The following is a 14049-nucleotide window of genomic DNA, read 5'->3' as shown; positions in this document are numbered from 1 at the left end:
GAGTTAGAAGCAGGTTTCCTCAGTGCATTATGTGCCCTTTCAATTCGAAATGAAAGTCCCTCCTTCAAGTCTAAAAATTCAGGAATCCTGGTTGTTAAGAATGAAATAATGTCTTCTCCTTCAGTGTTTTCAGGCAGACCAAAGATCCTTATGTTGTTTCTCCTTTTCCTGTTTTCTAAGTCATCTATTTTGTTAAGCAGCCATGTATTCTGTTTAAGCAGAAATTCATTTTGGCATTCTTCCTCTTTGAGTCTCCCTTCAATGTCATTTAGATAAGTCTCTATATTTGTTATTTTTGTATGGTGTTGCTGTAATAGTTCCTTAAGAGTATCAGTCTGTTTTTGAGAATTTAATTTGAGGTTTTCTAAGACATTTTTAAAGTTATCTATCTTGAAAGATAGTTCCTGTAAGGTAGATGTCATCACTTGGAGTTCTTTTTTCAAAGCAGCATCTGGATGAGAATTCATATTCAGTGACTCAATATATCTCCAAGTTACTTGACAGGAACATTTTTGTATATCTCCACCAAAATTGATATTTATATAGTTTAGCAGTTTATCTATATATTTATGATGTTTTAAACTTGAATTATATTATTATGCTAATTTATGGAGCTCTCAAATTCATTGCTCTCAGTTGGCTATCTAGGTCCTCCTTGGTCTGTATTCTTCATGTTCTCTGGGAGACTGTTCTAAATAGCTGGCACTATTTCTGAAGAAGATACTTTAATACATACTAAGTTTGAACGAGGCTTCTATTAACTGTATGCCATTATTATTTCTAAGAGTATAGTTTTGGTTCTATATTGTAGACTGCTAAGGAGAGGAGAACATTCTTATTTTAGATTTTGTAGATGACCGTATTGAGCGATAAAGTAGTTTTAGCTATAACAGATATCCAGGAGTTTAGTAACCTGAATTCTGCTGTAATGCAGCATTGCGTTTAGCGGGCAAGTGTCTGACAGTATACCTCTTCTGTTTAATTCCAATCTAGTTGAGGAAAAGAGCAGTGCTGAATGAGAACGTCACCGTCATTAAGTTGTCTAAGAGCAATGAAGATGTACCAGATGGGACAAAGTGTGTTCTGGCAGGATGGGGAAGCGTAACTGCCAATGGAAGACGCGTACCTAAGAAATTACAGGAGGTCAACATAACAGTACTTGACTGGAGCAAGTGTAAACAAATTTATAACAGACATCTGACATCAGATATGATGTGCGCAGGCTATGAGGAAGGTGCCTGCATTGTAAGTAACTTGTTTTGGTTCTGCATCACATATAGCAAAACATTCTTGAATATCATAACATACTTAGTCCCACTGAATGAGAGATCTACTCCAATCTTTTAAAGTGTACATCTATTATTAGTGACTGGTAGGGGCTACTGAAATTATGAGAGGTCCTTGGTAAATGCTGATACACATAGGTTAGTACTAGGGTAACTGCTCTGTTAGCCATTTTTAAACCTAGCTAATTACTCTATTTGAGAATCAAACTCTGCACCTTCAGTATATAAGGTGAACACCTTAACCATTATGCCAACTTCCCAACCATTAATGAGATGTGCAACCAGACAGAAATGCATTGTGGAAATATGTTTGAAAATGGAAGTGTGATCTAGAAGAACAACACTAGTTATGTATTGATTCACAGCTATATTGGTGAATTAACAACTGACTCAAACATACACTCTTAAGGCAGCATCATTAGCAACATTACTTGCATTAATATATAAAAGGCAGAACTGAAACAAGTCAATAAAAATGTTAACAAACAAAATGAGTACATTGATAGAAAGTGGCAATTATGAGGGCATATAATGTGCACATGTAATACAGTAGGACTTGTAAGGTGTGGCCATGCCTTTGATTTTGGTAGGCTGACATATAGGGTCAGTATGGAATTAGAACTTTAATTGTTCTTCACAAAGAAGATTCTGAGGATTCTAAAATCCATTTTCATCCTTCTATTCCAGGAAACATAGGTATGTCCTCCAGTGGGAATCTCTTCTATAAGGAGTACCATAAAAATCTGACTCGACACTGAAATGTTTCATTCAGTGCAACTTGGAATACATACCCATTACTCTATAGCCAATGGGTGTGACATTTAATGTATATAGAGTTCTCTGATGAGAGGAAGTTAATATAAATGAAAAGTGTAACAAAAGTACCAAAAAGGACAATATTTGGTCATTAATGAATAAAAACAGATGCCGGAAGATTGTATCTGTGAAACTCAGCCTGTAATACTGATTGATTAGGGAAGGTTCCTGATGACCTATCTACCTGCATACAATTGGTCAATGCATTTTGAGGGTACAACAGTCAGGAATGCTATTCCCAGGCTAGGTGAAAGTCCTGTGGTCCATTTCTTCCTGTCTGGAAATCTCCATCAACCCACCATTCTCCAGCAAGAATCAGACAGTAGAGAGCTGGACACCTGCTAGTTCTGTTGGTGATCTACTATCACCCTCTGAGTACATCCCTTTCTCCCCACCAACTATTTTGAGAGGCACTGTTGCAGTCTTCTGAGAGGAAGTATGCCTCCACACACTGAGTTCCCCTCAGATTAAGTGTTACGCATTTGGATAGTTCAGACTCAGTAGGCTTGGTCTCTCTTCTGTGTGTAACACCTACTGCTTTTGCTAGCTGTCATCCAAGTGGTGAGGCAGAATTGTCTCCCTCCAGAGATATAGCTAGCATGGGGTGAAAGGTGGCAGCTACTCTAGGTGCAAGGTGTCAGGAGGTATGATCGACAGATGCCAATCTGGGGGTAGTGCATTAACGATATTAGCGATCAGGACTGAAATACTTCAGAGCTCCATTTGTAGTATTGTGCATGCATCTATTGACTGTTGCAATAGCAGAATATTGAAAATCATAATTAGAAGCTTGCAGCTTATCTAATTAAACGTTTTAGTTAGGTCAGCAAAGAGTATGAACCTCTTTAATAATCCTTGACTGTAATCCTAGACTATATGAAATCTAGCTGAACAAAACAATATCATTGTTGTCTTCTTAATAAAACCACACTGGTGAAACAATTCCTGCATCTTTTGTTAATGGAGTGGTTGGGTTAGACCCTGGTTTCTGGTTGGTGAAGGATGTCTTATGGCTTTAGTGCGTCACTTGTCCTCAATACTTCTGTAATACTAATCCTACAGTCCTTAACAAGGGTACTCTACTAATAAAGATGAATATATATATATATATATATATATATATATATATATATACACACACACACACACACACACACACACACACACACACACACACACACACACACACACACACACACACACACACACACACACACACACACACACACACACACACACACACACACACACACACACACACACACACACACACACACTCACACACACCACACCAGTGGTGAGACTTCATTGGCTCAGGCATTATTCATTTTCTGCAAGGGAATGAAGACTTCCCACTTGGTCTGCTTTATGATGGAGAGATGGACAGCTTGGAGACATTCAGTGAATAATTCAGTTAAAGTAAGACGTGACATTTGGAGGACACTTTGACTGTCAACATCAAGAGAAACATCATCATCTTCCTGCCTTGTTCCAGAAGCAAATTATCTGTTGATGAAGCAGGTGACCCTAGTTTTGAAGTGTGCTAATAGAGGAAGTCAAGGGCTGGCACTGCATGTATCTTTGGGGGTTCCTTCATGTACAAAAGTACCCAGTAGAGATGGATTGCACAATATTTGCAATCACTGCTAGAGAGAATAGAAAGTAAGATGTTTCTGTCATGCTTACCAAGTGTCCTGTCTCCATGGCTTGAAGGAAAAATTAGGAAAATAGAGAAAGATTGAGAATTAATAAACTAGATCCAGCCACCTTGTAAGCTTCCCTCCTCTGTCACCAGAGGAAATCAATTCTTGTCACTCTAGTCTAAGACCCAAATACTACCTGGGATATTTAAAATGATGAAGTCACATTGTATGTGTGGACAATGTAAAAAGAGCTATGTGGCAAGCTGAAGAAACTATAGTAAGGGATGTAACTAATCCTGTAGGTCCAACATTAACAACTAGAATAGAATCTACTACCATCAATGAAGTAAAATGATAATGAGCCACAAAAATAAAATCATTAAATTGTTTCCCGATGTAAACAGGGTCACTAGAACAGGCCTTGACCTGATAACATATTTAATGCAGCAGAAGTGGTCTTCTATTTTAAAAGAGACTAGATGCTGCTTGGAATATGGGGATTAATTAAGTTTGCAGTTTGTTGGTATCCCTAGTAGTTTTTATCTGCAATTATTGTTTTTCTTTTAAAACGGATACTATAATGAATGGAATCTCATCCATTCTTCCAAGGGTAGAAGCTGGAAAAATTGCTTCATGTCTTATTCAGCCCTTCCTAATTATTGCAGATTCCCCAAAACTTATTTTGAGTGTATGTTTGTCTGCATGAAATGTTTGTAGCTTCTGATAAAAGTTGTTAAAGGATGGAGCTGCAGCAACAGCATGGCGATTTAGATTCTAAGTTAAAATGAGTTTCACCTGGTCTGACAGGGTCTTTCAGGAAGAAGTTCATTCAGAATGTATAGGCCTCTTTGAAATAAGAATCTGGGATGTGGTATAGGAAATTTACTTGTACATTAAATGTGTTATTCCAATGGAAAATATTTCAATTTTAGACTCTACTCCTTTATTGGTATGGTACCACAATAAAATACTCGGTTATCCAGAAGTATTGATTTACTAAGCCTTGAAAAATATTGCTAAGATTCTTGAGGATATCTAAACATGGTTTTGAGATGAAAATGCATTTAAAAACAGAAATGCATTAAAAGATTAAAAAAAGATTCAGATTATTGAACAAAACCATTGAATTTTTATATTTATGTTTATGATTTTCTTCTGTTTTGTTTTACCTTATTCTTAATGTAAGCTCTTCTATGCAGAAATTTAGATCTCATAACTGAGAATGTTAAATTTAAGGAGTGCATCACTGACCATGAGAAAGTAAAAAAAAAAAAAGTATCATAACAGTCTTGCTAATGTCTAACTGTAGGTTTAGACTTGAAGAACAGGGTTGAGTTTCATATCCACAACCAGTAATGTTTTAGTGCTAGAACATTATAAATTTCTAGTGGAAAGAAAGACAATCCATGTAATGTGTACTGTGTTTACCAGAAGAATATGTTAGGTGGCTGAAAGTATAATGCAGGCTAATGACATTGCTTGTTGGGATATAAGTAAAGGGTGGGCTGCTATGAGACTCAGTTTGTATCATAAAAGAGATATATATATTTAATGAAGTGCTGTAGCCTTCCCTTTATCATGTTTACCAAAAAAAACAAAAACAAAGCACAAGATAAGATGAACCAAAATGTATTAAATGGCATACAATCCATGGTTATTATAACATAATTAAAATGTTAGTGTTAGACTTTGTTAAAAACAGAAGTGTGCATGTCTGGTAGCTATATATAAGGTTTACAGGAAGCCTAAAGCAAAATCATTTATTTTACACCAATAACAGGACAGAATATAAGGAAAACAGAGAGGTTATGAAAAATATAAATATAAGTATGCAATGTCCTGCTGTAACTGTTCCCTTTAGTAAGACTTGTCACATTAGCAAGCCTTTTAAAAGAGTGATGGAAGGGTAAAAATTAGTGGGACTAAACATTACCTAAATTAACACAGTAGATTCCTTTCAATTGTAGAAAAAGGTCACCTTTCCAGCCTTCAGCTGAATAAAATTGAATTCAGAGTTTAAAGTGCAGAGAAAAATTCCTCTAGCTCAGTCTTCAACTGGCTTTCCACATGGGTCTATATTCCCATGTTGAAAGGGCTGTTCATCAAATGTTCTTACGTCGACACATATACAGCGAAATGGCAAAACTTCTAATGGCCACAATAGCAATTTTTTTCCCAGGGGAAAAAAAATCGCTAGGCTGTTGTCAGGTATTTGCCATTTCCTCCACTGTAGTATATTTAAGTAAGGGGGTGTGGGGTGTAAAGCCCCCCACTTTATTTTGTCTGTCTGTTTGGTTTCTTTCTTGTTGGCCCAGTGATTTTTTTCCCCTGGGAAAAAAATCGCTATTGTGGCTGTTCGAGATATTCACAGCTCATTGTATGTGTGTCGACGTAAGGGCGTTCGATGAACAGCCCTGTCAACATTGGAATATAGATCCTTTCTACACACCACAATAGTCTTCTTTGACATGTTTAAGCAAACTGGGAAAAGTCTTGTGTGTGTGTGTGTGAGTGGGGGGGGGGGGTCAATAAAAAAAGGTTACAAAAAGTGGCAGATGTAAAGTCTGTGGAGAATAAAATATTTCTGAGGTGGTTTATTAGCAGCTTCTGTGCAGAAATAATAAGTATGATGTCAGACAGCTTACACTATGCAATGGCTTTAAGATGGTAACAAGAATTTTTGAGGATAGCTATAATCTGCAGCCCTGTTAGCTGATCAAGGAAGCTGAAAGAGATATCAAAGGGAGAATCTAAGTAGCCTTGCTGTAATGTAATGCAACAGGTCCTTCAATTTATTAAATTTATTTATGTTTGTTAAAGGGACAGGGTACTAATTCAGGAGACCAATTTCAGGTCTTGTCTGGGTGTTACAGAGATGTAAATACCAAATAAAAGTATACAGTCATGCATAATAATGCAAAGAAAGTTGTAGAAAAAAAACCAGCATGCTGAAAATAATCATGTAACTGTAGGAGTGTAAAAATAATAGTTATTGACATTTACATACAGATTGTTTTAAAGGAACAGTTCAGGAAAAAAAAAGGAAATGCTCACTGTTACAAGGGTATATTTGGGGTACTAAGAAGCATTATTAAGAAACTGAAAGTGAAACTGCCAATAAGGAAACTCCAGGGGCAGGGGGGTAAGTTTGCTTTATATAGAAAACTAAGCATAAGCTACCCTACATGCTAGGTCCTTGGCACAAAGGCTGATGTGTTGACTTTGGGCATTCAGGTTTGAAATGTAACCTACAAACATTTTTTTCTGTCCAGAACACTGTATTTTCCTAGACAGCTGTCATCTTTTTTTCAAAATGCCTAGTGTAGTATACTTATTGTTTTTGCCTCTTAAGCCCGAAAAAGAAAACCCTACTAGGCATTTTGAAAAAACGAGGACTGCAAAATGTTTAACTTAATAAAATAAAACAATGATAAATATGCCAATGCTTGTCATTGCAAAAAATAAATTTGTGCATTGTGGTGTACATGGTATATGCCTGGCTATGGCCTCGAATATGTCCTCCCACCATTATGCACCAATAATGTATGAAATTTCCTTCCACATTATAATAAATTCCATTCTTAACAAAATATTGAAGCTCTTCTTCTAGAAATAATTTCCAGTCATACCTGATGCACCCCCTAAACTGTCAAGACCTGGAACTGATAATATGTACTACAATGACTTTACCTATATATCTTCTTACATAATAAGTCAATAACATTTTTAGAGTTTTTAATGGGTAAGACTCCCGGTATCACATTTCAGGGATTAAGTTTGCAACTTTAGTAATTTCATGACCAGGCATATTCACTTTTTCTTCCTTCACGATTTCATAGTTTTCAGACGAGAAATCTCTAAACACATGAAAATATAAAAGCAGTGCCAACCATGTCTCTGCTCTGGTTTAAAGAAGTTAATGAACTTTATCATAAATAGTTAGACTATACTTAGTTTGTGCTCTGTTTTATTTGATGTTAAACTGAAACTGGAAAAGTTGAGGTCTTTCTGATGACATTTTACCTTTTCTTCACAGGGAGATTCTGGTAGTCCCTTAGTATGTGGTCTTTCTGATGACATTTTACCTTTTCTTCACAGGGAGATTCTGGTAGCCCCTTAGTATGTCAAGATACTGTCCAAGGTATTGTGTCCTTTGGAAGATCGCCATGTGCGAACAGAACTCCAACAGTTTTTACACAAATATCAAAGTATACCAACTGGATTCATGAAATCATGGCAAAGAAGAGTGACATTTTGTATTCTTAAAGTCCTGCTTTCAAAAGAAGGGTGTTGCTTTTGCCATTTAAAATAGAAAAAAAAAACCCCTCCAAGTTTATATGTATCATTTCGTAATACTAGCAGCTACTTTTCTGTTGAACATTTTCAGTCGTGACCTAATTCTGTCAGCACTATTCTTACTGATTTCTGTGAAAGTCAGTAACCAAACCCTGAAGACAGAACAGTGCAGCATGCCGCTAAGAGAACAGAAGAATATGTTCTGAATAGTAATCATTTATTCACAGATAAGAGGGACATTACATGGGCTGATTTTATGTCAAATTTCTATTTTGGGAGAGTTATAAGCATGTATCTACTTAAAGAGCATGTCATGTCTTAGCATATACCTTTATTTAACATTGTATTTCATTAGCAACTATATTACAGTTCATTTAGTAAGCTAAGAAGATTGTTTTTTTTCCTCCTATGACCTTAATCTGGTATTTTCTATATGAAAAATAAAACAAAACCAGCAACTAAAAGGCAAGCTGCAGTAAAGAAAGTAACAATAAAGGTATAGTAAAAGACCTGGTGCTCAATGAGCCTGTAAAATAACTATCCATTTCATCTCCCTGAAGGCTCGGCCTTTACATCATTAATTGACAGTGTTTACTGATTGGTAGTTTTTTGTTTTAAAAGTGATTGTGTTTTAGTTTTTGAGTTTGTCAGGATCTGATGAAGCACACTTGTGAAAGCACTAATCCTTTTTAATAAGCCTGTTTTTTACTTTTGCTGACTTGGACTTTTATGCCTCAAGCCTTGGTGGACAAGCTGCGTTATTTCTTTATTATTTTCTATATGATACCACATCAGCTGTCAATTATATTACAATACTAAACACGTTATATTATTTCACTGTTTCAGCTTGCCTTATTAATGTTGTCAGTATATGAGACTAGACATCATATGTTATTTTGCAGTTTGTCAATATTGTAGAACTGTATCCTCAGGACTCCTCTAAAAAGGTAACTTCCTAGCTTGATATTTCATGTTAACTATTGCAAGTAAATAAATATGCCAAATCGTCATAATGTCAAGAATTAGCTTGGATTTTTCATACATCAGCAAAACATTCTGAGCAAACACAGTCAAGTTATCTCTTAAAATTTGAAGATTTTTATTTATGTTGTATTTCTAATGCTATAATAACTCATGTTATCAATATCAATACGTACAACATTTAGTTAGCAGTATATTGTTACAGGAAATATGGGTCTCCTGTGGCTGAGTTAGCAACAGAAATATAAACTCATGTACTGGGATAGAGTCTGAGCTGTCTAGGTTTCAACTGTTACATGCTCCTTCTGTTTCCATGCTTTACCCCTGTAATGTCACATGGGGAAAGCTGTAGCTCTAAGAATATTGGAGGGGGTCCTCCTTAGCAGAAAAACAAAAAAACAAAAAAAATCATTTTTTGCACCAAATCAGTGTAGCAAGATTGTGTCCACTGTTTTCTATTATAAGAGGGTTAATTCAGAGCTCCATGAGGTTTACTGCAAAATGATGTTACAACTGTATTTCTTTTGTACTTGTTCTTATGCAAGATTAAAAATTAAATCAAAACAACCAGTGTGCCATTGATCTGTTATTGCTCTGTATGGAAACAAATGAAAATGTCATTTATTACCTCTTTTAAAAAAATCAAACCTATAAAGAAGCATTATTGCAAATGTAAACTAAGCAAACAAGAATGCAAATAAAAATTAATACTAAACAAGAAATGTTTATATCCAGAAAGTTCAGTACATAACCGGCTAACACATCATTTATCACTACAACCATCTAAATATGAATGTTGCCTGAATGCAATATTGCCAGTTAAGCACAAGCATTAAGCTCTACTATTTTTGCAGAAATGTTTTTTAAGCTTTCAAATAATAGAGTCAATGGCATAACAGGTAGCACAGTCACCTTTGGTGCAGAAGGTGGTGGGTTCTATTCACACACCAGGTAGATGTATTGCTGACACTGTAGTGCAGCATAAAGGGGGTGATGTACTCCTGATTGTGTCATCCTTCAAATGAAATGTTAAAATGAGGTCCTATCTGCTTGAGTTGTCGTATCTCAGATCGATACAAAAGATCCCATGGCATCTATCAAAAAGAGCAGGAATTCTTTATTTTATACAACATAAGAAACATATTATTTACATGTTTACATATCTACAAAAAATATCTATTTACAGGCACATATATTCGCATTTCTATTTATCCTACTATTTATCATTTGTCTTATAACATCTTCATTATTATTCTTACATAATTGGCCCCCACTCCTTCTTCCACAACCATAATCTAATTTTTTCACAATGTGTCTGCCAAAATTAATTTTCCATTAAACACAATTTCATTCAGTCTTTCATTCCAAATAGCCTATATTATGTAAAATAATTTTCATATAGTCTTTCTTCTTATTATCTTTGTTCTTATAATATCCGTACATAATCATATGCATACCCATATTGTTTGTGCCATTAATAGTCTCTTCCTCCACACAAAATAAACTCCCTATTTCAAGTTTTTATGTGGCATATTCCCCTTTACTTGTAACTTATTTATTATCAGTCTCCATAGGAATTCCTGACACTCTAATATCTTGATATACCACATTTCCCTGACTTTAATGGCTTCAATCACTTCTTGAGACAAATTTTCCCATGGATTTGCATAGTGATATGGTTTTATCGTGTCATTATACCACATCCTTCTATCTTTCTCAATACCATCAGTTTTTATTTTCCCTTTTAGCAATTTCCTTGATAATGTTTAATTTCTTCATTTACCTATTATTTTCTCTTTGTCTTATTCTCATCACCTCTCAGAACTTTCTGTGCCTATATGTAAAGATTCTGACTATTAATTCCTTATTATCTTGCTTTACTCAGTTTAATACTTTATACAAGTTTAAAGGAGCAGAATAAACAACTGAATTTAGTAACCCCAATTTCCCTTCATCTTCACTCATATACAACACCCCTATTTTCACTGGTTTAATCTTGAACCCCATGTGAATGAAAACAGCAACTGCACAATTTTCTTTTCACATTTTTGTGGGGATCATGTAAACATTTGACATATATGTTATTTTTCCTATTAATACAGAGCTCACCAGAGAAACATTTTCCTTAATGCAAATCTATACATCCTCCACAGAAGACATATTTCTTCATTTCTTTTATCAAACCTTCCTACTGGATCAAAACTACACCCCCCCAAAAAAAATGTACACCTTGCAAAGACATCTCATTATTGAAAAATACCCCCCAATTTTCAATACATCATCCAAACCTTACTTTTATCTTTATTCAAGTTCATTCTCATTATCTTTAAACATCCAGTCAGACAAGCCAACACTTCCTTCATCCATATTTTGTTAGCTTAGCAACTACAGGTACTGGAATCACCACCTCCTTTTGCATCACAATTCTAGCATCTTTCATTTTATAAGCTATTTCACTCATTATTGCAATCATTGCCTTTGCAAATAATAATCATCTCATGGATGTCATTGTCTAATACACACTTCATGTATATTTCTTTACTCAGCTACTCATTCACTAACACTCTCACTCTATTATTTTGATATACTTACATATTCTCCTAATTCTATTAACTAGTCCATACTTCTCCATAACATTTCACAAAGCATCATATCCTACTGAATGAAATGCCTTGCTAATATCACCCGCCATTAATTTCACATCCTCCCTTTTACTTACAATATCATCCACAATTTCTTTCACAACCAATGACAATTTTTGACATCCCTTCCCTTTTATACTATATATACTTTCTTCCATAATATTTGTCATTCTTCTTTCCAGTCTCCTCTGTATTATTCTCATAAAATATTTAGTGCCATGGCCATCGGTCTCCAGTTTTTTTTATTTCATTCTTTTCATCTTTCTTCCATTTAAATGTTAATATCCCACTACATAATTCTTTATAAATAAACACTTTTTTCAACTATTCATTCAAAACATTTATAAAATACTCTCTTTGCCATCTGGGTCTGATGCTGAATCAACATTTACTTCCCCAAGTAGGGTTTCTATCACGTGATCGAAAATTGTAAACTGCGAATGCGTATTGAGCGAACACGATTGGTTGAAATGTCACTCGCATAACACGGAAATTGCTGTAGGGAATATTTTCCCTTTACTTCAATGCAGTGCGATCTCGGATTAGGAATATTTAAGTAGCGGGGGTGTGGGGGGTGCAGGGGGACTTGCCCACCTGCCTACAGTGTTTAGGTAAGAATAGTTTTTTATTTTTATTTTTATTATATTTTCGAAATTTCAAACATCGCTCATATGGTGTCAACCATATGGTGTTCGATGTTTGAAACATTCGAAAATATAATATAGACTCCCCCCAAATACTTCATTCAATGCACTAATAGTAGTTTATTTTTCAAAATTTTCCTTTGCTTGTTCTGGAATTTTTTTTTTTACTTTCCATTCTCTCTTATTTTCCTACTTTTTTACTCTTACACATATTTCCACATGCTGCACTTCAGTAATTTGCTCTTGAGTTCCTATTACTTATCCTTTTACATTTTTTTATTTTCCTCATTATAATGATGGGTGTAGGACTATTCACTGAAAGCACATTTCACTGAAAGCCAAATGACTGTGCACAAATCAGTGAAAACACAATTCACTGAAAGTTATGTATGACCTTGTCCCCACTGTAGTGTGACTCTGGAGTTAGAATATATAGTAAGGGGGTGTGTGGGGGGCACCACCCCACACATTGGGGGTGTGGGGGCATAGCCGCCCCACATAGTTTGGATATATATCAAGTTTAGAAAAGAGTAATTTATTAAATTGCAATTATCCATGTGTATAGTACAAAATATTTAAAATAGCCCCCACCCCCCTCACTATATATTCTAACTCCAGGTTTGCATTACAGTGGGGAAAGGCCATATATAACGTTCGGTGAAATGTGTTTCAGTGTATTGTGTTTTCGGTGAATTGATCTTTCAGTGAATTGTGAACAGTCAAATGTGTTTCAGTGAAATGTGCTTTCAGTGAATAGTCCTAGACCCATAATGATATCCTCCTTTACCATTTTACCCAAATATGCAGATACCTCCTCCCTTCTCTATTGTAAATAATATTTCTGCCTAAACAGTAATGCCATAATTTTTCTCAATTTCTTTTATACATTCTTTTTCCATATAATACTCTCTTGTAATATCTAAATTCTCTAATATGTTTCTATACATTTTCCCATACTCCACTTTTTCTTCCTTTCTTACATCATCCTGCCACTAGAAAAAAACAGTGTTTATACTTCTTTTTTTAAATTCAATCCACCATTCAGACCAGGTTTTATAGAAGTCCTTCCTGGTTATATGATCATTCCATAACCGCAGTGCTTCCCACGCTCCAATTTAATCCCATAATCTCTCATTTATTCTTATTATTCCTTTTCCTATTTTGATATACTCCCTTTCTTCCATCACTTCTATCCATATTTCTGTATTGTCTGAAAAACCTGTCACAACTATAATACCATCATGCTTCTCATAAACCTTCCTATAATACAAAATAGCCAATTTCAGATCCAAATACCCACCTTCTATAAATCCATTGACTTTTGTCCAAACAGTTAATTTTATCACATTGTGTCACTTCCCGTATATTTTACATATCTCCCTTTCTTTTTACATTTCCTCTTTAAATCACAATTAAAGTGCCCTCAAACATAATGTCCATGTTAACCACCATATAGCCTAATATTTGCAAAGCAGCTTGTTCCTTTCCTTGGTATTTATATATGCAGAAAATGCTATAATTCTATAAGCATGTTCTCTCCACTTCACATCCACAACATTTAAGCGTCCCATCTTTACCAATGTTGCATCTAGTATTTTCACTGTTTTTTTTACACAACACAGCTACTTCAGAACAAATTTCACTTCCTAAGTTCTATATTATATTTCCACCCCACAACTGCTCTGTTTGTAGTCTTTCTTCACTTATCAGGAATCTTCTTACATCCTCTGACAGAATAACA

General features: G+C 35.1%; 1 protein-coding gene across 1 annotated transcript in view; it reads left to right on the top strand.

Moving 5' to 3' along the window:
• Positions 1-9589, top strand: part of LOC122787168 (mast cell protease 1A-like) — a 71267-nt gene extending 61678 nt beyond the window's left edge. The window contains exons 4-5 of the mRNA XM_044053745.1: positions 994-1245; positions 7844-9589. Of these exons, the coding sequence (XP_043909680.1) occupies positions 994-1245; positions 7844-8011 (420 nt within the window). The 3' untranslated portion in view covers positions 8012-9589. The remainder of the gene's footprint in view (positions 1-993; positions 1246-7843) is intronic.
• The last annotated feature ends 4460 nt before the right edge of the window (positions 9590-14049 follow it).

This window comes from Protopterus annectens, chromosome 13.part0 (genome assembly GCF_019279795.1).
Source record: "Protopterus annectens isolate FY-2018-M chromosome 13.part0, PAN1.0, whole genome shotgun sequence".
Lineage (NCBI taxonomy): Eukaryota > Metazoa > Chordata > Ceratodontiformes > Protopteridae > Protopterus > Protopterus annectens.
Note: the sequence above shows the minus strand (reverse complement) of the source record. Positions and strands in the feature narration are given on the sequence as shown.